The sequence below is a fragment of the Clinocottus analis genome, unplaced genomic scaffold (genome assembly GCF_023055335.1).
Source record: "Clinocottus analis isolate CAN_PGR_092001 unplaced genomic scaffold, fCliAna1.0.p SCAF_99, whole genome shotgun sequence".
NCBI classification, from domain to species: Eukaryota; Metazoa; Chordata; class Actinopteri; order Perciformes; family Cottidae; genus Clinocottus; species Clinocottus analis.
Genome location: NW_027176261.1, coordinates 29,423 through 57,345, shown reverse-complemented (window position 1 = coordinate 57,345; position 27,923 = coordinate 29,423). Strand labels below are relative to the sequence as shown.

The 27,923-nt window shown below is 48.7% G+C and overlaps 4 protein-coding genes across 5 annotated transcripts; 2 read left to right on the top strand and 2 right to left on the bottom strand.

Annotated features, from left to right (window-relative positions):
• Positions 1 to 680: 680 nt before the first annotated feature.
• Positions 681 to 3,408, bottom strand: thoc3 (THO complex 3). Its single transcript, XM_068570904.1, has 6 exons — positions 3,221 to 3,408; positions 2,401 to 2,557; positions 2,101 to 2,305; positions 1,517 to 1,678; positions 1,190 to 1,290; positions 681 to 1,061 (listed from the first exon to the last, which is right to left on the bottom strand). Exons 1-6 carry the CDS (start codon positions 3,398 to 3,400, stop codon positions 898 to 900), a joined length of 969 nt encoding a protein of 322 aa, XP_068427005.1. The 5' UTR covers positions 3,401 to 3,408; the 3' UTR covers positions 681 to 897.
• Positions 3,409 to 4,150: 742 nt separating this feature from the next.
• On the bottom strand, positions 4,151 to 15,009 carry shtn3 (shootin 3). Its single transcript, XM_068570903.1, has 16 exons — positions 14,755 to 15,009; positions 12,841 to 12,901; positions 10,801 to 10,895; positions 10,264 to 10,423; positions 10,047 to 10,144; positions 9,755 to 9,836; positions 9,574 to 9,668; positions 9,235 to 9,381; positions 8,931 to 9,084; positions 8,133 to 8,316; positions 7,892 to 7,962; positions 7,707 to 7,807; positions 6,719 to 6,781; positions 6,422 to 6,617; positions 5,627 to 5,912; positions 4,151 to 5,550 (listed from the first exon to the last, which is right to left on the bottom strand). Exons 1-16 carry the CDS (start codon positions 14,839 to 14,841, stop codon positions 5,490 to 5,492), a joined length of 1,941 nt encoding a protein of 646 aa, XP_068427004.1. The 5' UTR covers positions 14,842 to 15,009; the 3' UTR covers positions 4,151 to 5,489.
• Positions 15,010 to 16,530: 1,521 nt separating this feature from the next.
• gm2a (ganglioside GM2 activator) lies at positions 16,531 to 19,525 on the top strand. The gene is made up of 4 exons (XM_068570905.1): positions 16,531 to 16,749; positions 17,320 to 17,472; positions 17,791 to 17,973; positions 18,712 to 19,525. Exons 1-4 carry the CDS (start codon positions 16,657 to 16,659, stop codon positions 18,865 to 18,867), a joined length of 585 nt encoding a protein of 194 aa, XP_068427006.1. The 5' UTR covers positions 16,531 to 16,656; the 3' UTR covers positions 18,868 to 19,525.
• A 1,432-nt stretch (positions 19,526 to 20,957) lies between these two features.
• On the top strand, positions 20,958 to 27,694 carry pcdh12 (protocadherin 12). 2 transcript variants are annotated; one of them, XM_068570902.1, is made up of 6 exons: positions 20,958 to 21,055; positions 21,206 to 24,107; positions 24,973 to 25,055; positions 25,926 to 26,047; positions 27,106 to 27,270; positions 27,442 to 27,694. In XM_068570902.1, the coding sequence occupies exons 2-6, from the start codon at positions 21,234 to 21,236 to the stop codon at positions 27,690 to 27,692; spliced, it is 3,495 nt and encodes a 1,164-aa protein (XP_068427003.1). In that variant the 5' UTR covers positions 20,958 to 21,055; positions 21,206 to 21,233; the 3' UTR covers positions 27,693 to 27,694. The 2 variants fall into 2 exon arrangements, with proteins under 2 accessions (XP_068427003.1, XP_068427002.1); XM_068570901.1 differs by having other exon boundaries at positions 24,970 to 25,055.
• Positions 27,695 to 27,923: the final 229 nt, after the last annotated feature.

Sequence of the window (27,923 nt, the reverse complement as noted above, 5' to 3'; positions counted from 1 at the left end):
ACACTACATGTAGTGCAGATGTACACCAAATGTCACTCAATGTAGTCCAGCTAAATGCAATGTACACCAGATGTCAGTCATAAAATTCAATAGAGATCCGACTACAGCGACGACACATTGACATGAACACATGAACACATTGACGTGAACACATGAACACATTGACATGAAAACATTAACACATTGACGTGAACACATTGACATGAACACATGAACACGTTGACGTGAACACATGAACACGTTGACGTGAACACATGAACACGTTGACGTGAACACATGAACACATGAACACGTTGACGTGAACACATGAACACGTTGACGTGGACACATGAACACGTTGACGTGAACACATGAACACGTTGACGTGAACACATGAACACGTTGACGTGAACACATGAACACGTTGACGTGAACACATGAACACGTTGACGTGAACATGAAGCTGCGTCTGTAGTAGAACCTCCTTGTTGTCAGTGGAGCAGCGTCGTGTCCTGGTGAAGAGGTCGTACGTATGTGTGCGTTAGAGGAACAGATGGACCTGCTGGCTGCTGTGCAGAGGCAGCCGGTGTGTATTATGGGATGCGTCTCCTTCCTTTCATTAAAATCATCAGGAGACAGAGTGAAACTCTCATTTTAACAGACCACCACGAGTCAAACCATATTTATGAAAAGACACATTTTAATATCAAAAACATGCATATTTTACAAAAAAACTATATTTTACAGCAGTAGGAGTTTAAGGGTAAAGAGGAACAATGGCGCCCTCTGCTGATGGAAGAGCGACACAGACCCTTTTCCCGGCTCTCAGGGACAAGAACAGGGACCGGGGACCAGACCAGGGGACCAGACCAAGGGACCGGGTCAGGGACAAGAACAGGAACTGGGTCAGGAACCGGGTCAGGAGTCGTTGGGGAGTCCGAACAGCTTCACGGTGCCGGCCTCCCGGTTGCTGTCATACTTGCCCTCCTTGTCGTCGCAGGCGTAGGCCAGCAGGGGTCTCTTGGGGTGCCAGGCCACGGTGAAGGTCGGGGAGTCGCACTGCACCTCCCACAGCTTCTCTCCTGCTCACACGGGGAGGAGGCGCACAACTAAGAAGCTCGGCAGCGCATCCCATAAAGAAAAGACTCTTCAGATTTAAAACTTTTTCCTTTTCGAGTCACGTCACCAGGAGGCGGAGCCTCTCACTGACCTGTCTCCACCTCGGCGATGTCGATGAAATGATCCTCCGAGGCCGAAGCCAACATCTTGCCGTCGTGGCTGAAGCTCAGAGTCCGGACCGGCCAGTCCAACCTGCAGCAATGAGCCAGTTAACCAATGAGCCAGTTAACCAATGAGCCAGTTAACCAATGAGCCAGTTAACCAATGGGCCAGTTAACCAATGAACAAATGGACCAATGCTCCAGTAATTTGTAGGATGACAATCATACTGTAATAATCATTATAAATGTAAACGTATGTATATAAATACACACACACACACACACACACACACACACTACAGTACAGCGGCGCCCACCTGGAGAAGCAGCGGACGCAGACCAGCTCCTCGACGCTCCACAGGCTCACCAGCGCGTCGGCGCTGCCGGTAGCAAAGTGTTTCCCTGTGGGGTCGAACTTGATGCAGATGCAGTTAGAGGGATGAGCGTTGATGGACTGGATGGGCTTCAGCTCGGGGTAGCTGGAACACACACACACACACACACACACACACACACACACAGTTAAACTCTTCTCACAAGATGTTAAAAGGAAGAGGAGGAGTAACCGTTCCTATCTCAGGACGTTTATATAAGGAAGAAGCAGAAGATGAAGAAGCAAAAATAAGGAGAAGAAGGAGAAGAAGAAGCAGAAGCAGAACAAGAAGCAGAACAAGAAGAAGAACAAGCAAAAGAAGCAAAAGAAGAAGAAGAAGCAGCAGCAGCAGAAAAAGAACAAAAAGAAGAAGCAAAAGAACAAGAACAAGAACAAGAATAACAAGAAGAAGCAGAAGAAAAAGAAGCAGAAGCAGAAGAAGAAAAAGAAGAAGAAGAAGAAGAAGAAGAAGAAGAAGAAGCATTAGCAGCAGCAGCATTAGCATCAGCATCAGCAGCAGCGTTCTACCTCAGGATGTTGATGCATCCATTCCCGTTGGTGAGGAAGAACATGTCGTTGTCGTTGTTCCAGGAGATCTCGTTGACCTCGAACTTGAACTGCTCCTCGGCTCTGGAGCGGTGCGACCGGGCGTCGATGAAGGTCACCACGTCGTCCTTGTTGCCCACGGCGATGGTCTGCCCGTCGGGGCTCCAGCAGATATTGATGTTCTCCCCTGAAACGGAGCAGAACGTCGTCGGTTCTCGTTGTTCTCCGTGCCCGTCCCTCACCATCCTCCCCCCCTCCTCCTCCTCTCACACACACACACACCTTTGGTGTTGACGGTGGCGATGCACTTGGTGGTGCGGACGTCCCAGATGCGGACGGTCTTGTCCCCGGAGGCCGTGACGAAGAGGTCCGGGTTGGTGGGGTGCCAGCAGAGCTGGTCCACGCTGTCCCCGTGGCCCCGGTAGTTGTTCTCCTTCACCTGCGGACAGAGACGCACACGTCGGACCGGTTCCTCATCAGTCCGCCTCCCTGGTCCCCATGGGTCCTCCCGGGTCTGTATGGTTCCCCATGGGTCCCCCTTGTTCACCCCCGAATCCCCCTGGGTCCTCCCGAGTCCCACAAACCTGAACCCCCTTTGAGACCGATGTATAACAAATGTACCATGTTCAACGTTTATAGTTTTATGTCCTTTCTGTCAAAAGAACTAAGAACAACAAAAAGGTCCTCTCACTACCACATAAACTACATGTCCCTACAAACCCGTTCTGTTAAATTGAGCATTATGTGATGTCATATAAACAATATAATTAAAAAAAAGAAAGGTCATTTCCGGACGAGGTCACGTGGTTTGTTAGCGGAGAACATAGTCAGGAAAACACTTAATTTTGAGAGATTGCTTGTTTCTTAACAACCACATTAGGAAACGTGGATACAAAACAAGAACCTGAACCCTCAAGAACCCGTCTTCAGTTCGGCTCGTGTGCGGAACGTGATGACGTCATAAAACTAAACATCCATCCGACTTCTCCCGCAGCTCGCGCAGCTTTTGCTGCGACTCCCGACAGCTAAACTTAGACACTTTTGACAATGGAGTCTGGCGCGACGTCACTGGTATAAATTTAAAGGGGGCGTGGCCTCTCACCAGACGGTCCTTCTCCAGCAGGAACACGCTCGCGGTCTTGTCGAAGGAACCGGAAGCGAGTCTCCTCCCGTCGCAGCTCCACGCGACCGAGTGCACCTTGGCCGTGTGTGCCGGGATTTCGCGGCTCTTGTTGTTGCTCCTGAAGCTCTCCTGCATCTCCTGGTAGTACCGCGACGCCATCTTGGATCTCTGCGTCACGTCACGTGTCGGCGGGAAGGAGGAGTTTTCTTCTTTCTTTTTTTTTAAACCAGGGGGTTTGTGGCCGCCATCGCCGCCTGGCGGTTCGGAGGAGGAACGTTGCGTTTTAAATTCGAACAAATCCGAATAAGAATAAATCAAATGTATTCTTTAATTAACCAATCTTTAAAAAAAGTTGAATCATAAGGAACATGTGTGATAATATTTGTAATAGTTTTTCTGTGTGTATGTATAACATTTCAGTTATTGTGGATTCTCTACAGTTTAAAAAAAAAATTTCTTCTTATTTATAATATTTGTTTAGATCTTGTTTATTTGGACTAATAAACTATTATTCTTTTCTGGAGGCAGTTTTTTGAGCCTCTGATGTTTCCTAAATTCTTTAAAAACTCCAAATCTTCAAATATCCGTCAGTCTAGAAGAATACAGGTATTGAAGTAGTGTATATAAATAATATATATATATATATATATATATATATATATATATATATATATATATATATATATATATATATATATTATATATATATATATATATATATATATATATATATATATATATATATAATATATATATATATAGTCAAACTGATTGATTATTCAGGTTTTTGTTATTTCACTCAAATAACAAAAACCTGAATATATTCCACAATAACTTCTTATAAAACACCCCTTTTGATTTATTCTTCAAATAAAGAAACAAACACTTGTTTCATTGTCATGTATTTAATTCAAGTGATGCCAAAATGAAAATCCATGATTTAAAAAGCACTTTTTTTTTTATCCCAAACACACACACACGCACGCACACACAATATCTATCACCACCCGGACTCTGCCAGAGAGGGTGAATCCATGTGAAGCAGTGAACTGGGTCAGAACCGGGAGCCGGCTGCAGGACTGAGAAAAAGAAAAGTACTTTTTAAATGTGTTTTATTTTCAGAAAGAACGAAGAGGCGTGAAAGCGTCGCACAAATGTGTTTTTATGGAATTGCATACTCTTCAAGGCTGCTGTTGACGTTGCATCAGGGAAGTTTTATATATATTTATATTCATATATAAATATATAGAGAGACGGCACAGCCCTACAAAATAAGAGAGACTGGGGACAAAAGCGTGAGCTCACAGGTGGAGGAAGACGTGTGAAGGTTCAGAGGTAGACGGAGAACACGAGCCGCGTTCCTGCAGGGATTTACTTTACTTTGAAGGCGGCTTCCTGTCCCATGAAGTACTCATCCTCTTCGTCCTCTTCATCACTCACCTGAGCTCCATTTAGACCAAACACAGGAAGTTACCACAGTCAGCTGGACGTCACCAGAAGGAAAGAGGAGCTGGGACCACTGGAGGCCCGAGGGGATAATGGTGATGATACTAGCTGTTGGTTCTAGTGCCCCCTGTGGACTAAAGTGGTAGTGTTGGTTCTGTCACCCCCTTGTGGACTAAAGTGGTAGTGTTGGTTCTGTCACCCCCTTGTGGACTAAAGTGGTAGTGTTGGTCCAGACCTTCTCTCTGGTGGTCCGGTTCTGGGTAGTTCTTCTCTCGTCACGGGTCCCTTCAAAGTGAGTTTGACGGGTCCTTCGTGCATCAAGTAGAAAGTCTCATCATGATAAACTACGGTTCTGAACGCAGCTTCACTTCCTCACGCCGCCTTCAGAGGACGCTCGTGTTTCCTCAAAGGACTCTTTACCGACTCCTTGGAGGTGAACGCTCCCTGTTCCCTTCCTCTGAGACGCGAGGGACGACATGCAGGTTCTGAGATATTAATCGCTAATGGAACTGGTTTTTTGCTCAGCTGGTTGTATAGTTTGATTGCGGGGTGAGGGCTCGGGGGGTGGGGGAGTGCGTTCACAACGTGGGACGTCTAGACTCACTTGACGAGGAATAGGACTCAGGAAATAGGACGCAGGAAATCGTCCCCTGACATTTTTCCGACAGGGGACGCGGATATAAAAGTAGAAGAAGGTCGTGTCCCGTCTGGTTCCGACCACAAAGACAGACGGCGCGAGCGCTCCCTGATGACATCACTCCCACGTCGGCCAATGGCGGATCGGGCTGCTCGGGCGTCCCGCTCAGCACTCGGCGCCGGCGCCGGTGTCGTCGCCGGGTTGGACTCCGTTTGTCTCGGACGCACTGTGGAGAAGAAGAGACGGTGAGGTCAGGGGTCAGGGTTCAGGGTCATGCCCCGGTTCATCAGGTGCGCCCCTACCTGTGGACGCAGCCGTTGCTGAGCGACTCCTTCTCGCTCAGGGAGCTGCAGGACCTCCTCTCCTGCCAGGAGCCTCCTCTGGGCTCCTTGCCCGCCTCTGAGCTCCTCCTCCGGGCCACGACGGGCCCCGGACCCGACCCCCGTCTCTCCGGACCGGCCCTGGTGTCGGAGGGGACGCTCAGCCCCACCGGCCCCTCGGGGTCCCGACCCGACTCGCCGCTGGTGCGCTCGGGTCCGTTCAGGCTGTCGGTGGACGAGAGGTGACTCATGAGACCGTCTCGCTCATCTGGAGGAAGGAGAAGGAAATATGAATTATATATTAAAAATAATATATTCTCCAAAGGGGGCGCTAGAACCAACACTACCTCTTTAGGCCACAGGACTCTCTGGAGCAGCACGAAACTGGTTTGAATCCTACTTGAAGTACCGACAACACTTTTTGTCGGTAGCTAATTACACATCAGAGCTGACTAGCATGACATGTGGCGTTCCCCAAGGCTCAATACTGGAGCCTCTTCTGTTCAACATCTACAGGCTTCCACTGGCTCAGATTATGAAAAACTACAAAGTGTGTTGTAATATATTATGCAGACGACACACACATCTACATAACTACATCACCAGGGGACTATGATCCCGTCCGAGGGCTGGTAACATTTGAACCATCCCGACCCCTCGGGTGGTCTCGGACTGGTCTACTTCCTGTTCCAAGAGTCAGAACTAAGCATGGCCTTGTTGTTGATACGTGCTACAAATCAGCTTCCCTTACTGGTTAGTTATTAATGTCGCCGTTACCTCCAGCTTCTCCCGCCTTGTTGCGGCGGCGCCTCAGGATGACCTCCAGCTCGCTGTCCTTCTTCCCCGTCGGCGACGGCCCCGCGTCCTGGGAGCCTCGGCTGGGGCTCCTCTTCACCGGCTCCTGGGAGCCTCGGCTGGGGCTCCTCTTCACCGGCTCCTGGGAGCCTCGTCCGGGGTTCCCCTTCACCGTCTCCTGGGGAAAGCACAAGCGTCACTGCAGCGAGAAAAAGCCGTGGAGCTAACAGAGACTTCAGCGAGCTGATCGCTGATCGAAGAGCAGCGAGGAGTCGTTACCAGGATGCCTTTCAGCTCCTCCATAGCGCTCTCTGCTGGTTTCTCCTCACAGGCGGGAGGCGGCTGGGAGGAAGAACACAGAACAGATTATCTCCAAATATTTGCTCTCAATTAAACAAATTGCTCTAAAAAATAAATTAAAAAAACGCTCTCGAAAAAAAGATTTGCTGTCAAAAAAATGGAATTGCTTAAAAAAAAATTGAAATTGGCTCTCAAGAAAAAAAAGTGCGCTCTCAAAAACATTGTCAACGCTATTTTAAATGTATGTATGAATGTATACACCAACAGAAACTCCTTCAGCAGTGCATGCCCCGCCCACTACGTCCACAACTCAACTTGTAACTTTTTGGATTGAGAGCACAGGTTTTTTCTTAGAACTTTTTTTTTTTTTAGCGTTTTTTTGGGAGCACAGGATTTTTTTTTGAGAGCGATTTTTTTTATTTATTTTTTTTAGCAAATTTTAGTTCTGGGAGCGTTTTTTTTGAGCATTTTTTTTTAAGAGTGATTTTTTTTAAAACAATTTTTTTAAGAGGAAACATTTTTTTTTGAGAGCAAATTTTTTTTTTTAAGACGGATTTTTTTAGAGCAAATTTTAGTTATAAGAGCGTTTTTTTAGATGTTTTTTTTTAAAGTGTTTTTTCTTTTGAGAGCGTTTTTTTTTTTTGAGTGTTTTTTTTAAGAGCATTTTTTTAGAGCAAATTTTAGTTTTCAGAGCGTTTTTTTTTAGATAAAATTTTAGTTTTCAGAATGTTTTTTTTGAGAGGATTTTTTTTTTGAGAGCGTTTTCTTGAGAATGTGTTATTTTTTTTCAAGCAAAGATTTTTTTTGAGAGCAAAGCTTTTTGAATTGAGAGCACATTTTTTTGAGAGGATTTTTTTTTTTTAATCACAAGAAACAAATCTACCTCCATAAAGTACAAAAAAGAAGAAGAAGAAGAAGAAGAAGAAGAAGAAGAAGAAGAAGAAGAAGAAGAAGAAGAAGTCGTCACCTTGCTCTCCTGACTCTTGACCGGCCGCAGGACGACGCCATGTTTGATTCTCTCCATCATTTCGTTCAGCGCCTTCGCCTTCACGTCGCCGCCTTCGCCAGCTGGACACAGACAGGAAGTTGACAGTCGGCCAGACACGCCCACATCACAGGTGGAGGAGGCTACCTGTCACTCAGGCGACTCACCTGCAGGCTGCTCGGCCTTCAGCGAGGCCTTGGAGCCTTTGGAGGTCTTCCTCATGATGGCGATCAACGAGCTGAGAAGAGACATCAGTAACGCCTCATTTTAATACTCAAACACGACACTTTGTGTACAATATACTGAACTAAATACTTCAGTCAAAGTACGAGCACCAGTACTCCATCACAAGAAAAACTCCTGAAACAGGAAGTGATGTCACACTGAAATATGTTGCTCCCGTCTCACCTGAGGGGGTTGCACCTCGAGGGGGGAGGAGGTGGAGGAAGAGGAGGAGGAGGAGGTGGGGGAGGAGGAGGAGGAGGAGGCGGTGGGGGAGGGCCAGGGGGCGGGGCCAGCCCGGGCTCCGGGGGAGGCGGGGCCGGGATGGCCGCCGGGTCAACAGCCTTCTGGGTCTCCTGGAGCTCATGGACTGTGGAGACAATAGAGACGTTAGAGACAGTAGAGACCATAGACACAGTAGAGACCATAGAGACAGTAGAGACAATAGAGACAATAGAGACAGTAGAGACAACAGAGTCAATAACACTACTGGCATGTACTACAGCGCTACTACAGATACATGCTGTTTTCTCTGCTGGTTTTGCTGCAGAGTGACGCCTCCCTCCTCCCCCTATCTGTGCCTGTGTATCGCTCCTGGCTGGAGTCCGACTTCATGTGACCCATTTACAAGGGACAGCTGCCGTGTTGCATGCTGGGAGAAAGTGTGTGTTGGTTCAGCGCTCCTGCAGCAGATGGGTCGATTGGTTGGTGTCGTCGAGTCAGAGGAGGAGCAGCACACTGACACCACAGAAGAAGAAGAAGAAGAAGAAGAAGAAGAAGAAGAAGAAGAAGAAGAAGAAGAAGAAGAAGGAGGAAGAGGAGGATGAGGAGGAGGAGGAGGAGGAGGAGGAGGAGGAGGAGGAGGAGGAGGAGGCGGCAGAGGCTCCTTCTGTTGTCTGTACGTCTAATGGCTGTGACGCTGAACGTGACCTGTGTCATGTCATACATGTCATGCATGTCATGTATGTCACGCGTGTGGTTCACCTCGGGCCTGCAGCTCCTCCTTCTCCTTCTCTGCTTCCTCCAGTCGGCTCTCCAACTCCTTCTTCTCCTCCTCCAGCAGCTCCAGCTGCATCTGCAGAGACTCCACCTGCTTCTTCATGCAGCTCTGCTCCAGCTGGGCCTCCAGCCTGTGCACCTACACACACACACACACACACACACACACACACACACACACACACACACACACACACACACACACGCACAGTTTAGGTACTCTGTCCTCTCCTCATGACATCATCATTACCTGCTGCAGGCGCTCTGGTCCTGATGACATCATCATTACCTGCTGCAGGTGCTGCTGACGCTCCTCCTCCAGCGTCTTGGTGACGGTCGCCACGTCCTCCAGAGCTTTGAGGAGCTGGACGCTCGGCTCAGAGCTCTGCAGGAGCAGCATGCTCTGTCTGTTGGCCTCCTTCTGCTTCACCAGCATCTGAAGAGGAGGAGGAAGAGGAGGAGGAGGAGGAGGAGGAGGAGGAGGAGGAGGAGGAGGAAGAGAAGAGGAGAAGGAGGAAGAAGAGTGTGTTAATTTGTACAATGTACCTCCTCTTCTTCTCTCTTCCTCTTCCTCCCCTCCCCTCCTCTTCTCCCCCCTCCCTCCCCTCTCCTCCTCCCCCTCCCTCACCTCGTGGGCGTAGGTCTCGGCCTTCTCCCTCAGGTCCTGCTCCAGGTCCAGCTGATCCTTCATGCCATCGTACTCCTGAGCCGCCATCATGGAGACTGCGGAGACGGTCACGCGGTTAGCGTCGTTAGCTTAGCATCACAACCAGCTCCAACAACAGTGGATTAATAAAAGGTTCGGTCACCTCTGTTGAACCTCTTGATGGTTCTGCGCTGTTGCTCAACAGACTCACGGAGATCCTTCATCTCAGAACGATCTGTATCGGACTAAAGAGAGGAGGAGGAGTCAAAGAGAGGAGGAGGAGTCAAAGAGAGGAGAAGGAGTCAAAGAGAGGAGGAAGAGTCAAAGAGAGGAGGAAGAGTCAAAGAGAGGAGGAAGAGTCAAAGAGAAGAGGAGTTAAAGAGAGGAGGAGGAGTCAAAGAGAGGAGGAGGAGAAGAGGAGGAGAAGAGGAGGATACTGGTCCTGTCCTCCTCACCTGTGCTGTCAGCTCTTCTATCCGTCGCTGCTGTTCATGAATCTGACAAACAAAGTTCTTCTTCTCCTCCAATAAAGAGTTGACGGTCTGCCCGAGTTCTGTAAACAACAACAAGGTGTTTATTAAACAATACTGCACCACCAGCCAGAGTACCTCTACCACTGTAATACTACGTACTGTACCTTTAACATTGTGTACATAATACTACGTACTGTACCTTTAACTTGTTGTTGGTACTGGGTGAAGGTGTCAGGGCTCCCGTCTGCAGCGTCTGCAGCGTCTGCAGGGAGGCAGGCGGGGATGCTGGGCAGCAGCTCGTCCAGAGACGGGCGAGACGTCAGGCTCAAGTACTTCAACTTCCTGTTCTCACAGTTCAGCTGGAGGTCAAAGTTCACAGAGGTCAAAGGCCACATAACTAAAACTACCAATAATAATATTGAACCTTCCAGAAGCAGCGTCATGGTGGTGAAGTAAGAACTCTCAGAACTGAAATTCATCCATTTAATGTGTATATTATATTTAATGATACATATATATAATCATATATTACATTATCTTATATTATACATATTAAATATATATTTAAATATGAGCACTCAGCTGTTCACTCTCTACTGCTGAAGCCAGCTGGACCCTGATGATGCTAATCACACAGTATTGATTATTATTGAGTGTTTGTGTGTGCGTATGTGTGTGTGTGTGTGTGTGTGTGTCTGTGTGTGTGTGTGTGTATGTGTGTGTGTGTGTGTGTGACCTTTGTGGCCAGAGCCTCTGCATTTTCCCGGCACGACTTCTCGATCTCCAGCTGAGTCTGCAGAACGCTGACCTCCTCAATCACCATCTGAGACACTGAGGGACACACACACACACACATGCGCACACAAACACACACACACGCACACACAAACACACACACACACACACACAAACGCGCGCACACACACACATGGATCAATACAGAAATATTAGATTCCAGCTTTATTTAACTTCCTGTTCACTATGAAACTGAACTTTAATCTGTGAATTAAATCAATTTGTAGTCCATCGTGCAGAGGACTACATTTCCCTTCATGCAGAGCAACACAGATGGTGAGTGTTCTCTGTTTAATAATCAATTAATCTGAGCTCAACTTTAAACAAGCCTAAACCCAATAACCCCCAACACGCACGCACGCACGCACGCACACACACACACACACACACACACACACACACACACACACACACACACACACACACAAACACACATACACACACACACACACACACACACACACACACAGTCATCCTTCCCCCTTTCTCTGCTGCTGAATAATTCACGAGGAGCTTTAAATAATTCATAAGATAACATGACAGGAGCGGCGGCTGCTCTCTGGGAGCCGACGGTGAATAAAAGCTCCATGTGGCGGGACCCGCCACGAGGATAGGACCCGCCACGAGAATAGGACCCGCCACGAGGATAGGACCCGCCACGAGAATAGGACCCGCCACGAGGATAGGACCCGCCACGAGAATAGGACCCGCCACGAGAATAGGACCCGCCACGAGGATAGGACCCGCCACGAGAATAGGACCCGCCACGAGGACCAGGACCTGCCACGAGGATAGGACCCGCCACGAGAAATAGGACCCGCCACGAGGATAGGACCCGCCACGAGGAATAGGACCCGCCACGAGGACCAGGACCCGCCACGAGGAATAGGACCCACCACGAGGACCAGGACCTGCCACGAGGAATAGGACCCGCCACGAGGACGGGGACCCACCACGAGAAATAGGACCCGCCATGAGGACCGGGACCCGCCACGAGGAATAGGGCCCACCACGAGGACCAGGACCTGCCACGAGGATAGGACCCGCCAGGAGGACCGGGACCCGCCAGGAGGACCGAGACCCGCCATGAGGACCGGGACCCGCCACGTGGACCGGGACCCGCAACGAGGAATAGCACCCACCATGAGGACTGGGACCCGCCACGAGGACCTGGACCCGCCACGAAGAATAGGACCCGCCACGAGTATCGGGACCCGCCATGAGGAATAGGACCCGCCACGAGGACCGGGACCCGCCACGAGGATCGGGACCCGCCATGAGAAATAGGACCCGCCACGAGGACCGGGACCCGCCACGAGGACCAGGATATAATATATATTTTATTGTTGTTCTTGTTTTGTTTTTGCATTAAATATAAATAAATGTATTAATTGAAGCAATCATACACATTGAAGTTAGATCAGCTAATGCTAAGCTAGGTTTACCTGGTTAGCTTTCAGTATTAACCTCCTACTGAACACGGTCATCCATTCAAGTTGTTAAAACAACTAAACTACTAGTTAGGTTAAGACAACTAAACTATTAGTTAGATTTAGATAACTAAGTACTTGTTATGTTCAGACAACTCAATTACTAGTTAGGTTTAAACAACTAGACTACTAGTTATGTTTTAATAATCAAGCTACTAGTTAGGTTTAAACAACTAGACTACTAGTTATGTTTGTTTCCATCATCTGACTTGGTATTGACAGACAGAAGGTGGTGGTTCGTGCTCGTGGCTTCAGGAAGCAGATCCTTCCCTCAGGACTCACCGTTCAAGAGCTTCAACATGTGGAGCTCATGAAAGTTTCAGAGTCAGAAGAACAGAAGAACAGAAACTTCTCTGCTGCATGAAGATATTGAGACATTTCACACTCTGAGAAAGTAAAGAACCAACCGATCAGCGTGTGTGATGATGATGAAGAAGATGATGAAGATGAAGATGGAGGAAGAGGAGGAGGCAGCCGGACGCTGGACTCACCTCTCTTGATGTGTTTGAGTTGTCTCTCGGCCTCGTCTCTCTCCTCCGTCAGTCGGCAGCACTGAGGACGAGACGACGTCAGAAGTTAACATGATGACATCATCGTATTTACAACCAATCCAATCTAAATCACCAGAGTTCCTGTTTCCTAAGAACCTGGACCAGGTCTACAAACCCCCAAGTGTCTCCTTAACTACTGCTAGAGCCTTATCCTTTCCCATTGACCTGATGATGTTTCATCCTGGAGATGAACAGAAGCTGGACCTGATGATGTTTCATCCTGGAGATGAACAGAAGCTGGACCTGATGATGTTTCATCCTGGAGATGAACAGAAGCTGGACCTGATGATGTTTCATCCTGGAGATGAACAGAAGCTGGACCTGATGATGACCTTCACGGTGTTTCGTCTCTTCTCAGATAAAAAGGACGGAGGAGGCTGAGCGTCTCCTGCAGGAAGCGCTCGGCCTCTTTCGGCCTCTGCTACCTGCAGCCTCTCGCTCTGTCAGCTCACGTTTCCCTGAGGAGCTCAGCGGGTTCACCGTGCAGCGAGCAAGGCATCGGCTCTGAGAGGAGGGTCGCCGGTTCCATTCCTTTCACTGCTCCGTGACACGGTGGACTACACATCAACATGAAAACATGCAGAACATGTAACGTCTGGTCGGGAACACGCATCTCATCTTTAATGGTGACGCAGGCCTCGTGGAGCTAACTAGCGTAGCCACGGAGCAGCTGGCAAGGCATTGTAGGAGTCGTAGTTGCTGAATGTCTTTCTCGAGCAAGGCATTCAATGAGTATCATTTCTTGATGTTCAGAAGGTCGATGGCATTACACTCTTCATGGTCGGGGATTCGATTCCCAGTGTCCCAGTGGCTTCAGCTCAACACAGGAGCTAAGACAGAGTTGCTGGTTCCAGTCCCTCTTTGTGAATGTTGAGGTTTCAGATCTCCAGTGAACACTTGGATGGAGCGAGGCACTCGAGCAAGGCATCAAGTCTTTAACTGTTTGTCGGTCAACCAAGCAAGGCACTCACACACTTCTTTCCAAGGTCGGGGGTTCAATCCCTCTGAGCTCAGCTGCTAAAAACCAAGTCTGGGTTGCTGGTTCCATTCCCTATTCATAAGACGCACAGCACTAATACTGGAGGAAGGCAGAAAGAGGTTTGGGGTTCAAATCCCAATGTAATGCTATGGGGAAAAACCCCAAGTGGTCCATTTTGCTTTATGTAGGTCAATGCCCGAAGCAAGGCATCAACACGCTTCTAGGGTTGTGGGTTCAATTCCCAGGAACTAAAGACACATATTCACCTTTCAGGGTTAGATGTAACCGGGTACAGCGATGCATGGGTTGCTAGCTTGATTCCCTCTGCGTAGGGCAGTGTGTGGAGCAAGGCACTAGCAAACAGTGTGAAGGTTCATCTCCCTGAAGTCGAGGACTGAAGCAAGGCACTATACTGCAGGTTTAGGGGTCCTCGGAGAGCAAATGGGTGGAGCCAAAGGGTTGTGTGTTCAATTCCTCTGGTAATCTAGCAAGGCATTGTCCCGGTTTAGGGAGTGTCCGTTCTCCTTTCAAAAGGTTTGGGGGTGAAACCTGCAGCGAGGCTTTTTTTTGTTGTATTTTCTATGAATTTGTGTTAATAATTTCACTGTAAAATAACACAACACATGTTCTAAGCGGCGTGACTTCTGTTTTTCATTCTTTCTTTGATCAGAAATGTGAGATGTCTGATGGCCTCCGTGCGCGCGCAGCAGCACATTTAGGGAGGGGTCCGGCTCCCCTCGACAATAAGCCGGCCGGCTTCAAGGCGTCCCGCCGGACCGGAGCCCCGGAACCCCGGAACCGGATCCTGCTGAACCCCCTTCAACCCGGTTCTACGTGCAGAATACAATACACGCTTTTTATTTTTTATTTTTTACCTCCGTTTGCATGTGCGCGTCCCGCACCTCCTCCTGCTCCTCCTCCTCACATCCCTCCATCTGCGCGGATGAAGAGCAGGGAAGCATTCTCAGGACCAGAGAGGTCAAATAGTCCCCTTTGTGTGTTCGCGACCGGCGTGATGCGGCTCAGAGGAGCTCAGAGTCCCGCAGAGGTCTGCATCTTCTTCTCGGGATGCTGCTGCTGCTGCTGCCGGCGAACAGGACCCTCCTCTTCCTCCTCCTCCTCCTCCTCTCGCTGACAGCATCATCTGGCTCCCCTGAACCCCTCCTCCCTCCTCTTCCTCCTCCTCCTCTTCCTCCTCTCCCGGTCCCGTTCAACCGAGAATAACGAAGTGTGAAAGTGAGCTCTGATGTCATAACCATGAGACAAATGATACTATAATAATGATGGTGTTAATATATTCATGGTAATACTATATAATAATGATGTACTAATCATCACACCGTATCGCTTCATGGTGGTGCGTTCACGTGCTGCTGGAAATCCAGTTAACTGGTTAATAAGCGTTGCGTTCATGCTCAATTTGGAAAATATGGAACTATAACCACCGGCTGGCGTGAATTATTGATATGATCCTATTTTCTGTTCAGGTTGTGTTTTATGTATATCTGTGTTTTATTTATGTATATATTTGTTTTATTTATGTATATCTGTGTTTTATTTATGTATATTTTCAGAGAGCGAGAGAGACAGATGGAGACAGACAGAGAAAGAGAGAGAGAATGTGTGTGTGTGTGCGTGTGTGTGTGTGTGTGTGCGTGTGTGTGTGTGTGGGTGAGTGTGTGTGAGTGTTTGAGTGTGTGTGAGTGTGTGTGATAATAGCTCTTCTACACTGACATCTAGAGGTGGTTACGTGCTAGTACAGATTCCTAAAACACTAATCACTTTTTTATTTTTTGTATGAATCTGTATATTTATACTTGTTGTTGTTGTTGTTGTTGTTGTTGTTGTTGTTGTTGTTGTTGTTGTTGTTGTTGTTGTTGTTGTTGCTGTTATAGATACACATTCGAAAGAAGAAAACATGTACAAACATGTGGTTCAATTTGATCACCTTTAGAAACTAGAAGATATCTGTGATGCAGGTAGAAGTACGCGTTTAGTAGATGTATACATGTATGAATTAGGACCAAAAAAAAATTCGGACAAAAAAAAAAAAGAATCTACGTTTTCTTTGGCCTTTTTATTTTCGTTTATTTTTTTTTTGTCCTCAAAAAAAAAAAAAGGCACCGGAATAAATAAATAAAACGTTTTCTTTTGTTTCCCGTTTGACTCCAGGAGAGAAATGAGAACTTGACTACTGATAGCGATTGTCAAAATATTTACGTTTTACTAATAGTAAACGTTTAGTAGAAATACAAGTTTAGAAGAAGTATACATGTATACAGTATGTCTACGTTTTTTATTTTATTTTCGTTTATTCATTTTTTTTTTATTTTCATCAACAACAAAAAAAAGAAAAAAGTCGATTTTTTTTGTTGTCCTAATTTTATTTTGGTCCTAACTTTTTTTAAAATTATATATTGTTTTTGGTCCTGATTTATTTTTTATGTTTTCGGTCCTAATTCTTTTTTTTTGTGACAGAATTTCATAAAAACTAAAATAAAAATACTCATAATAAAATCATACAGATGAATGACGTCAGAGTTCTGTTCCCTGTCCATGGTTTGTTGTTTCTAGTTCTTCTCTGTTGAAGCCGGGCCAGTCTGTCACGTGACCGCGCAGTCACGTGACAGACGAAAAAAACGGAAGTAACTCCAGCGGGAAACAACAAACCGACCGAAGCGTCACTTCCTCCTCAGTTTGAGTCCGTTACCGGAGACTTTACCGGCTCCCCGTCGCCGTCAGTCCTCCCGGTTGTCGGTCCGCTCACGCAGAACACGATGGGTCGCGTTTTGTGTGTCACGCTCGTTCTGGTTGTTTTCATAACTGCTGTAACGAGCACTTCCGGTCTGAAGAGCGTCACCAAGACTCAGGTGAGTTACACAGTACTACTGCTACTTTACTGTAGTACTGCTGCTGGAGTACTATACTAATTACCGCTGCTGGAGTACTGCTGCTGGAGTACTGCTATTTAGTACTGATGCTGGAGTACTGCAGTACTGCTACTGGAGTACTGTTCGTAATAATACTACTGTAATACTGCTACTGATGCTGTGGTACGTCCCATAACACTGATATTATTACTGTAGTAATACTACTGATACTGCTAGTTGTGTGTAGTGTAGTACTGCTAGATTGGTGTTTATATCACCGTTTATTTGTTAAAATATATGATATATATTGATAAAATATAATACAATATGTATATAAATAATAATATACATTATAAAAAGAATTTTATATTATAATATGTCTATAAATGTCTATATATTATGATCTAATAATAATATTAATATGTATATTTTAATATAATATATCTTCATAATTATAATAAGAATAATTGGTTCTTCTGTTCTTTTTAACCACATTCTATAGAAACACATTCAGAGGTCTAGAATACTTGCTTGACTGTGTACTTGTGTACTCTGTGTACTTGTGTACAGGTCCTGGGCTTCGACTGGAAGAACTGCGGCGCCCCAGAGGCTCCGGCGGTCCTGAAGACTCTGACGGTGTCTCCGGACCCCATCTCCATCCCCGGGGCCCTGCAGGCCTCGGCCTCCGGGGCCACGTCTGTGGAGCTGGCGGCTCCGCTGGCCGTGAGTACTTAGTACTTAGTGCATGGAGTACATGGGGTAGCGTAGTCGTAGCCAGTACACATAGTACAACAAGTGCATTACTTCCTGTTTCGTCGTGGTTGAGTGAGGTCACAGCTGATAATCACTTCTCTCACAGCTGCCCGAAGTCATGTGACCCTGTTGTTGTTCCTCATTTTATATTTGATCCATATTTAATAAGTTCATCACCTTCATGTTCAAACCGCCCTGAAGCTGTTGTTCATTTTTTAGCATCAAGATTTCTTATAATTTGACTCTTCATCCTCTCTCTTTGTCTCTCTCCCTCTCCCTCCCCCCCAGGTGAACGTGACCCTGGAGAAGGAGGTTGCAGGGTTCTGGGTTCGGGTCCCCTGTCTGGAGGACTTGGGCAGCTGCCACTACGAGGACGTCTGTGAGCTCCTGACCCTGCTGACGCCGCCGGGTCAGGACTGTCCTGAGCCGCTGCACACCTACGGGCTGCCCTGCCGCTGCCCCTTCGGAGCCGTAAGTCAGACCGGAGGGTTGTTGGTTCACACGTGTCACTCTATTCACTGCAATGTGTAGGACTTTATCGAGACTGGAACTCTCATCGATACTCTTAGCAGTTCTCTTTGATTGTTTTGAGAGGAAGAAAGACATTTAAAGAAAAAAATAACATATTCTTGTTTGTGAACAAATATTCTTTCTCAAGTTGTAACATTTTTAAAGTAGAGCCTCATTGATCAACCCTCATCATGTGATCAGACTCCCTATGACATCACTAGCCCTCCCTATGACATCATTTGCCGTCCCTATGACCTTACTAGCCCTCCTATGACCTTACTAGCCCTCCTATGACATCACTAGCCCTCCTATGACCTCACTAGCCCTCCTATGACATCACTAGCCCTCCTGTGACATCACTAGCCCTCCTGTGACATCACTAGCCCTCCCTGTGACCTCACTAGCCCTCCCTGTGACATCACTAGCCCTCCCTATGACATCACTAGCCCTCCTATGACATCACTAGCCCTCCCTGTGACATCACTAACCCTCCCTGTGACATCACTAGCCCTCCCTGTGACCTCACTAGCCCTCCCTGTGACATCACTAGCGCTCCCTGTGACATCACTAGCCCTCCCTGTGACCTCACTAGCCCTCCCTGTGACATCACTAGCCCTCCCTGTGACCTCACTAGCCCTCCCTGTGACATCACTAGCGCTCCCTGCAGGTTGACAGTGAGCGTTTCTCTTTGACTCGCAGGGCTCGTACTCTCTGCCGCTCTCGGACTTCGAGCTGCCCGTGGTGGAGCTGCCGTCCTGGCTGACCAACGGGAACTACCGCGTGATCGGCGTCCTCGGCAGCGGGGACGCGGCGCTGGGCTGCCTCAAGCTGTCGCTGTCGCTCCGCTCCGGCTGAGCAGGAAGTGGGCGTCGACCTCTTCTCCATCGGCACAAATGAGAACCAATCAGACGGATCAGAAGGTGAAGCAAGCGGAAGTTGTGAAACTGAAAGTTTGATGTGAGAAAAACTAATATTAGGAACTAAAATTTGTTTTTATATAGTTTCTTCAGATAATAATAATAATAATTGTCATTATTATTCCTATATTAATGAAAGGTTGTTATTGATTAAAATGTTCATTAGTGGACAGTAAATGTTTAAAAAAAGCAAGTTTTTCAAAATAAGGGCGCAAACAGAAGCTCTGGAGCCAAAAGGAAGCAGCCGACTGCATCGTGTACAAAATGAACATACTCAAATATTTTATGTTTTTAATAAGAAATTATGATCAGACATCTGGATTTTTTTTTTCTTTATTATTTTACTTTATGTTTATTTTTCTGCTGCTTTTTTTTATTGTTTTATTCCTTCCTTTGATCTATTTTTATGAAATAAACTGATTTTATTTTGTTATGATTTAATAAAGACTGAGTATTTCTACTTCTTTCAGACTCCAGGAAATAAAACTTGTATTTTACTACGAAAGTTACGGTTACACCACAACTCATTTGCATATTGAAACACAACATTTCATACAACGTGTAACACAATAAATCCTGATGAAGTGGTGACGTTTCATGGTGATATTGGTCTGTGTGTGCATCTGTGTGTGTGTGTGTGTGTGTGTGTGTGTGTGTGTGCGTGCGTGTCTGAGCTTCAATACTTCAATGCAGGGGACTGTGGAGAGCCAATCAGAGCGCTCGTTCACCTGCTATTGTTCTACGGATCTGTTTGTTTACATTTGACCTCTGACCTCACTGCTCCTCCTCTTCCTCACCTCTTCATCACCTTTTCTCCTGCAGAAACATTTCTGCACACTTTCGTGTCTCCTCCTCCTCTTCCTCCTCCTCTCCTTCGCCTGTAAGCTGCTTCCTGTTGCAGGAAACAGTCCGATGTTGAAGGTCAGAGACGGGATGTTATGCAGAGAGGAGGGAGGAAACGAGGGAGGAGGAAAGGAGGAGACGAGGAGAGGAGGCAAGGAGGAGAGGAGGAAAGGACATTATATTGTTCATTACCTTTAAAGTTATATCATTATATAATTTATATATCCTTATATTTATATAAGGATATATAAGTTATATAATGATATCACTATTAAATGATATAAAGTTGTTTCATTCAGAGGAAACAGCATCACAACATGTTTGTCTTCTGGTTCATAGTGACTTCCTGTGATTGTGGCTCTTCCTCTACACACACACACACACACACACACACACACACACACTTGTTTTCTTAATAGAGTTTGGTTTGATTGGTGCTACGCTAACGTTACAGCTACGCTCACAATGTAGCTACGCTAATGTTGTCAAGACTCATAAAAAATGTATAGAAATGAACTTGTATGTGTGTGTGTGTGTATTTATGTGCATAAAGGTGTGTTTGTGCATGTGTGTGTGTGTGTGTGTGTGTGTGTGTGTGTGTGTGGTCGAGGCAGGAGATCATGTGAATTTCTTTTCTTCTGAAATGATTTAGGAGTTCGTGGTGAAGGGGAATTTCTTTATCACACACCCACACACACACACACACACACACACACACACACACACATACACACACACAGAGTAAAAGTCATATGTATATATTTACTTTAATAATATTTATTTAAATGTATTAATCCATCTCTTCCTAAAGATAAAACATCACTTCATCATCCTCAAACTCTTCGTCACATGACTCACAGTTCTACTCCTAAATTAACTCATATAGAATAAACGTGACATCACACGAATAAAAACATCATTTTAGTTTCAAAGTTGACTGATTTTAGTCGACTTTTGATTCAACTCAAACAGAAACATAACTGCATTCCTGCAGACGGAGCCGGTGTCACGTTGCTTTAAGAGCGGTGTTTCCTCGGGGCAGGAGGGCCTTTTCTTTTGTGTCTGAAGTAAACCCTCCTCCTCTTCCTCCTCCTCTTCCTCCTCCTCTTCCTCCTCCTCCTCTGAATTGGCCGGGGCTGCGCTCGCATGTGGATCGTCTAAAACTTCCCTCAGTTGGAGCTAAACTCTGCCGAGCGGAGGATGAAGTGAGAGGCTGGAGGCCGGACGGGACCATGTCTAGTTACCGCTGCCTGGACTCCTGATCCTCTTCGTCCTCGTCATCGGTAGGAAAACCAGCTGTTTCACCCTCCGAAGATTATTTTAAAGACGAAAATAAAAAGGACTTTTAATCAACATCTTAAAAAACGAGACATTTTTCATTTCTACATCGAGAGAAAACTGTTTTAAAAAGTCTTGTTTTTCTGTCTCTTCAGGAGATTTTCGTTGTTCCTTCGCGTCGCCATGCTGCCGGCTCTGCTTCTCGCTGTGACCCTTTGCTCCGGCGCTCGCTCCTCCGAGCCCTCGTCCATAACCGTCCAGTACCGGGTCTGGGAGGAGCAGCCGGCGGGCACCCGGGTCGGCCGTCTGGTCGACGACCTCCGGCAGAGGGACGGGGGCGGCGGTCCCATGGAGGACTTCCAGGTGGTGGAGCACGGGAAAGCCCTTCCCTTCTCCGTCAGCGCCCGGGACGGGGAAGTGTCAACCCAGGGCCGGCTGGACCGGGAGGAGCTGTGCCGCGGGTCGGACCTGTGCGAGCTGGCCTTCAGCGTGCTCTTCCGGCGCCGCGGCGCCGTGAACTTCCTGCGGGTGCGCGTGGAGGTGATGGACCTGAACGACCACAGCCCCAGCTTCCCCGGCCCGCTGCAGGAGGTGGAGATCTCGGAGACGGCCGGCCTCAGGATGCGGATCCCCTTGGACCGGGCCGCGGACCCCGACGCGGGGCCGAACGGCCTCCAGACCTACTCGCTGTCCGTCAACCAGCACTTTGCCCTGGATGTGACGGTGGCGCCGGGCGGCACCAGACAGGCGGAGCTGGTGGTGATCAAAGAACTGGACCGGGAGGTGCAGGCCACGTTCGACCTCACCCTGGTGGCGTGGGACAAAGGGAACCCGCCCAGGTCTGGCAGCACGTTGGTCCGCGTCAACATTCAGGACTCCAACGACAACAGCCCCACGTTTGAGGACAGCACCCCCACCGTGGAGCTCTCCGAGGACACGGCCCGCGGGACGACCATCATCCACCTCAAGGCCACCGACCCGGACCAGGGGCCCAACGGGGAGGTGGAGTATTTGCTCAGCAAGCACACACGTCCGGAGGTTCGGAAGCTCTTCAGCGTGGATCCACAAACCGGAGCCGTGAGCCTCAAAGCGCCTCTGGACCACGAGGCCCAGACGTCCTATGAGGTGGTCGTGCAGGCCCGGGACCGCGGGCCCAACGGCATCCCCGCGCACTGCAAACTGCACGTCAAGCTCCGGGACGTCAACGACAACGCGCCCAGGATCCACATGACCTGGACTCCGCCCAACTCCGCCGTGGCCACCGTGCTGGAAGGAGCGCCGGAGGACACCTTCCTGGCCCTGGTGATGGTCTCCGACGCGGACTCGGGAGACAACGGCAAAGTGAGGGCGCGCATTCGGCAAGGGTCCGGGCCCTTCCGGCTGAAACGGATCCACGGCGACAATTACATGATCGTCACCAACGGCAGCCTGGATCGTGAGACGGTGATGCGGTACAACGTCTCGCTGCTGGCCCAGGACTACGGCGACCCGCCGCTGTCTTGCGTCAAAAACCTGCCGGTCCGCGTTCTGGACGAGAACGACAACGCGCCCGTGTTCTCCAGCGCCCTCTACAGGGCCTCCTTCGAGGAGAACAACGCGGCGGGCTACCGCGCCCTCAAAGTCGAAGCTCGCGACGTCGACCTGGAGTTCAGCGGAAGGGTGTCCTACTTCCTGCGGAGCCCCAACGAGGTGGAAACCGACGCGCGGTTGTTCTCCGTGCACCCGACCAGCGGCGTCGTCAGCGTCCAGCGTCCTCTGGACTACGAGGAGTCCCACAGCTACTCCTTCACGGTGGAGGCCGTGGACCAGGGTCACCCACCTCTCACGGGCACGGCCTCCGTGCAAATCGACGTCCAGGACGTGAACGACAACCGGCCCGTCATCAGGGAGCCGAGGCCCAGGAAGGGCGTGGCCTCTCTGAGCGTGCCCGTCGACACGGACAAGGGGGAGATCGTGACGGAGCTGGGGAACGACGTCCACGAGGGCTCCGCCGCTTCGGCGCTGGATCGCTCGGCCGGCGAGGGAACCGTCGGGTTCCTTGCGTCCACCTTGAAGGCCGAGGACGCGGACTCGGGGCCGAACGGACGACTCAGCTACCTCATCGTCGGGGCCAACCCCGACGAACTGTTCTGGTTGGACGGGGCGACGGGCCAGCTGTTCGTGAACACCACCAACGCCACCGAGCTCGTCGGGAAAACCTTCAAGGTGAACGTGGCCGTGTCCGACATGGGCAGCCCCAGCTTGGCCTCCGAGGCGACCCTGGAGGTGACCTTCGTCAACCTCAAGGACCGCCTGAAGAACTCGTCGCCGGGTGACCGCGGGCGGCTCAGCTTCACCGTGATGATGGCCGTGTGCCTGGGCGCCACCTGCCTGCTGGTCCTGCTGGCCGCGGCGCTGGCCACGACGTTCTGCCGCCCCGAGAAACGGCGGGACGGCCGGGCGTACAACTGCCGCCAGGCCGAGTCCGCCTACGCCCGCCACCCGCGGCGCCCGCAGAGGAACATCAGGAAGTCCGACATCCAGCTGATTCCCGTCATTAGGGGGCGGAAGGGCGAGCCTCCCGAGTTCGACGGCGAAGCCCGGCCTCTGGCTCCGCCCCCGACGATGTCGGACGAGGCGCAAACCGAGAGGCGGCGTGCGTCCACGCCGTCCGTCGTGAACACGAGCTTCCACTCGCAGGGTTACCCAGAAGTGGACGCCGCCGTCGCCCCGCACCACAGGACGCTACGGAAACCCGGCAGCATCGAGCTGGACGCCGCTCCGCCTCTGACGCCCGCCACGTCATACCGGACTCTCCGCGAGGCCAGGAACCCCCCGTCATCGACCTCGTCGTCGTCTTCGGCCTCACAATGCGGCACTCTGAGGCGCCACCGGGCGAACGCCACGGCCGCCGGCGAGGAGGAGGCGTCCCAGGCGACTCTCAGGAGGCCGAGGGCCTCGGAGGGACGGGCAGGGCCCGACGCCGAACACCGGCAGATACTCAGGAACCTGGTGCGGCTGTCCATGGCGGCGTTTGGAGACGCCATCGAGCTTTCCTCGGCCTCGCCGGAGGTGCAGGTGAGTTGTTGTTTCTCATTTAGTCACGAGAACCACAAGAGGTAAACTTTATCTCTTATTCTGGTGTGGATGAAAAAGACTTTATTCATTTAAACTCAAATAGACTCAATCCATTACCATCCCAGCAGCCGTGTGTGTTTGTGTGTGTGTGTGTGTGTGTGTGTATGTGTGTGTGTGTGTGTGAACAGGAAGCATATCGCTTGCATGGTTCCAGACAATACAGCAGAATATTACTGAGTAATAAAAGATCTTTAAACTTGATTTAAAACCAACACTCGGTCTAAAAACACAAAAGTTTTCAAAGTAAAATGGCGTCTGGATGTTTTTGGGCTGAACCACCTGGGCTCAGGCCCGGGGGTCAGAGGTCAGGCCCGGGTACCGAACCAATAGAAACAACTGAAACAGTGGAGCGCCACTGTAAATAATATTATTCTGGTGTTAATAATCTAATAAATGGACGTCATCGAGGGCAACAGTTGCCGCCAACGCCCTTCAGACGGAGAACAAAGACCTGGACCCGGTCCGGCCGCCCCGCCAGAGACAGGAAGTAGCCCTTTTTCTTTCTTTTTTTTACCCAGCATCCTCCTCTGCTCTACCCCTGCCAGCCGGATCCAGACGCCGCTTTCCTCCCTGGGGGTCGAGAAGGAAGAGACACACACACACCTACACACACACAGACACGCACACACACACACCTACAGTGGGGAAAGTAACCGAGTGTGTGTTTCCTCCCTGCAGTGTGTATCCGCTGTATAACAGAGTGTCAGCAGGACAGTCAAGGACTCATTAATTATGTCTTAAATACAACATGATATCTTTATTCTAACCCTCCTCTTCCTCCTCCTCCTCTTCCTCCCTACAGCAGATCTCCCAGCTCCTCTCTCTCCTCCATCAGGGTGAGCTTCAGCCGAGACCGAACTTCAGAGGGAACAAGTACTCTCATCGCAGGTGAGGAAGAAGAAGAGGAAGAAACATGATGTTGTCGTATTGAATAGTTTTTACAGACCGACTACACAAAGATACACACAACGTTGTTATTTATGAGAAGAGACTTGACTCACTTATGGCTGAACTCTGATGTGTAGCTTCCTCTGAGCAGCACAGGCTACAGCGAGCGAGGAGCGTTCAAGGACCAGCGAGGGAGTGGGAGTTCTGAGTGTCGGCCGAGTTGATACGATCACTTGAAAAATCTGAACAAAAAATAATTATTAAAAATAATTATTAAAAATAAGGCAAACGTCGCACAAATACTCCTGATATGTAGAGCGATGGTTCATATTAAATATTCATTAATATAGTCTCCATGAGAAGAAACAACTTTTTATAAAAAAAATTATACACACCCTGCTTGTACTTATACACACCTATACTCACTCTGCTTGTACTTATACACACTTATACTCACTCTACTTGTACTTATACACACCCTGCTTGTACTTATACACACCTATACTCACTCTGCTTGTACTTATACACACCTATACTCACTTTACTTGTACTTATACACACTTATACTCACTCTGCTTGTACGTATACACACCCTGCTTGTACTTATACACACCTATACTCACTCTACTTGTACTTATACACAATCTCCTTGTACTTATACTCACCTATACTCACTCTGCTTGTACTTATACACAATCTCCTTGTACTTATACACACCTATACTCACTCTGCTTGTACTTATACTCACTTTCTGTGTACGATCATAAACTAATACCACTAACACATTATTTATGTTGACAATGGTTTTCTGTGTGTGTGTGTGTGTGTGTGTGTGTGTGTGTGTGTGTGTGTGTGTGTGTGTGTGTGTAGATATGCAGGTCAGGACTGTTCTGATTGGCAGAGCACTAAGGACAGTGGACACGGAGAGAGCGAAGCTGGAGACGTGGACTGGGAACCAGAAGGAGACGCCCAGCTGGAGCAGCTGCTCACCGGTACACACACACACACACACACACACACACACACACACACACACACACACACACACACACACACACACACACACACACACACACGTTAATCTCTCTTTATTAATAGAGATGTTCCTCCTGCTGAAACCTTTGATTCATCTCAGAGGAAGTTGACCTTTGACCCCTGAGAACAAACACTGATCACTTCCAACGACACGCGTCACAAACAGGAAGCAGGCAGGAAATAACACACCATGGTGGTATTCATACACACTTTGTACTTATACACACTTATACACACTCTGCTGGTACTTATACACACTAATACTCACTCAGCGTGTACTTATACTCACTCAGTGTGTACTTATACTTCACTGAGTCTCGGTGGAGCTTCATGACTTGAAGCCTGAGAGTCTGTTGTGTTGACTCACCTCCTGCAGGCGCTTCAACCAGAGTAACACACACCACAGCAGAGTGTGTGTGTGTGTGTGTGTGTGTGTGTGTGTGTGTGTGTGTGTGTGTGTGTGTGTGTGTGTGTGTGTGTGTGTTGGAGCTTTGATGAAGCCGTCATGGCAACGCGTTCCTCTCTCTTACATGTGTGACCTGAAACATCTTCAATCACACGAACACAAAGCTCCTTTTGTCCTGATGAAGGTGATCTCACACCTGAGTGTGTGTGTGTGTGTGTGTGTCTGTCTGTGTGTCTCTCTCTATGTGTGTGTGTGTGTCTTTATGTGTGTGTGTGTGTCTCTCTCCCTATGTGTGTGTGTGTCTCTCTCTATGTGTGTGTGTGTGTCTCTATGTGTGTGAGTGTCTCCATGTGTGTGTGTGTGTGTGTGTGTCTCCATGTGTGTGTGTGTGTGTGTGTGTGTGTGTGTGTGTGTGTCTCTCTATGTGTGTGAGTGTCTCCATGTGTGTGTGTGTGTGTGTGTGTGTGTGTGTGTGTGTCTCCATGTGTGTGTGTGTGTGTGTGTCTCCACATGTGTGTGTGTGTGTGTGTGTGTGTGTCTCCATGTGTGTGTGTGTGTGTGTGTGTCTATGTGTGTATTAAGGTTCTCCGGCCTCCGTTCTCTCTACAGATGACGTGTTCTCTGAGCTCGGTGACTCGGCCTGGACGGCTCGCTTCTCCCTGCCGCTTGGCGCCGATTACCATGACAACGTGTTCGTGCCCGCCGGCCCGCCGGCGCACGAGAGCGAGCTCGACCCGCCGGACGCCGCCGACGCCGCCCGCTTCTCCACCTTCGGTAAAAACACGGAGAGCCTTTGTTTGATGTGGAACCTCAACGCCAAGTCTACTCAATAATCCTCCTCCTCCTCCTGCTCCTCCTCATCCTCGTCCTCCTCTTCCTCCTCCTCCTCCTCCTCCTCTTCCTCCTCCTCCTCCTGCTCCTCCTCCTCCTCCTCCTCCTCCTCAGGTAAATCCCAGGATAAGGACGGCCCAGTGGGCGGGGCCTTGCTGTGCGAGGTGAGCTCTCTGTTTGAGATGTTGATGACGCAGAAGGCCGACGCCCACCCCGGCCCGCGGCCGGACGTCCTGTCCCGCCTCTCCGCGGCGTACCGCGCCGCCTCAGGGGACGCAGCAAGGCACTCTGGGAACGCAGCAAGGCACTCTGGGAACGCCAAGAAGAGGCCGGGCCCGCCTGCCGGCTCGGGACTTCAACAATAAGAGAACCAACACCTGTTGTGATTTATATATATATATATATAAATATATATATATATATATATATATATATAAATATATATATATATATATAAATATATATATATATATATATTTATATAAATATATATATATATATATATATATTTATATAAATATATATATATATATATATATTTATATAAATATATAAATATATATATATATTTATATAAATATATATATATATATATA

Excerpts from the sequence above, each read along its gene's own strand:
- thoc3 (XM_068570904.1), bottom strand. The coding sequence starts at position 3,400 with ATGGCGTCGCGGTACTACCAGGAGATGCAGGAGAGCTTCAGGAGCAAC. Across the intron at positions 2,558-3,220 it reads TGCTGGAGAAGGACCGTCTG|GTGAAGGAGAACAACTACCG; the intron begins GTGAGAGGCCAC and ends CTCTGTCCGCAG. Across the intron at positions 1,291-1,516 it reads TGCGTCCGCTGCTTCTCCAG|GTTGGACTGGCCGGTCCGGA; the intron begins GTGGGCGCCGCT and ends TCATTGCTGCAG.
- pcdh12 (XM_068570901.1), top strand. The coding sequence starts at position 21,234 with ATGCTGCCGGCTCTGCTTCTCGCTGTGACCCTTTGCTCCGGCGCTCGC. Across the intron at positions 26,048-27,105 it reads GCTGGAGCAGCTGCTCACCG|ATGACGTGTTCTCTGAGCTC; the intron begins GTACACACACAC and ends TTCTCTCTACAG. Across the intron at positions 27,271-27,441 it reads CGCCCGCTTCTCCACCTTCG|GTAAATCCCAGGATAAGGAC; the intron begins GTAAAAACACGG and ends CCTCCTCCTCAG.
- gm2a (XM_068570905.1), top strand. The coding sequence starts at position 16,657 with ATGGGTCGCGTTTTGTGTGTCACGCTCGTTCTGGTTGTTTTCATAACT. Across the intron at positions 16,750-17,319 it reads AGAGCGTCACCAAGACTCAG|GTCCTGGGCTTCGACTGGAA; the intron begins GTGAGTTACACA and ends ACTTGTGTACAG. Across the intron at positions 17,974-18,711 it reads GCCGCTGCCCCTTCGGAGCC|GGCTCGTACTCTCTGCCGCT; the intron begins GTAAGTCAGACC and ends TTTGACTCGCAG.
- shtn3 (XM_068570903.1), bottom strand. The coding sequence starts at position 14,841 with ATGCTTCCCTGCTCTTCATCCGCGCAGATGGAGGGATGTGAGGAGGAG. Across the intron at positions 7,808-7,891 it reads GAAGGCCGAGCAGCCTGCAG|CTGGCGAAGGCGGCGACGTG; the intron begins GTGAGTCGCCTG and ends GTCTGTGTCCAG. Across the intron at positions 6,618-6,718 it reads AGGAGCTGAAAGGCATCCTG|GAGACGGTGAAGGGGAACCC; the intron begins GTAACGACTCCT and ends TGCTTTCCCCAG.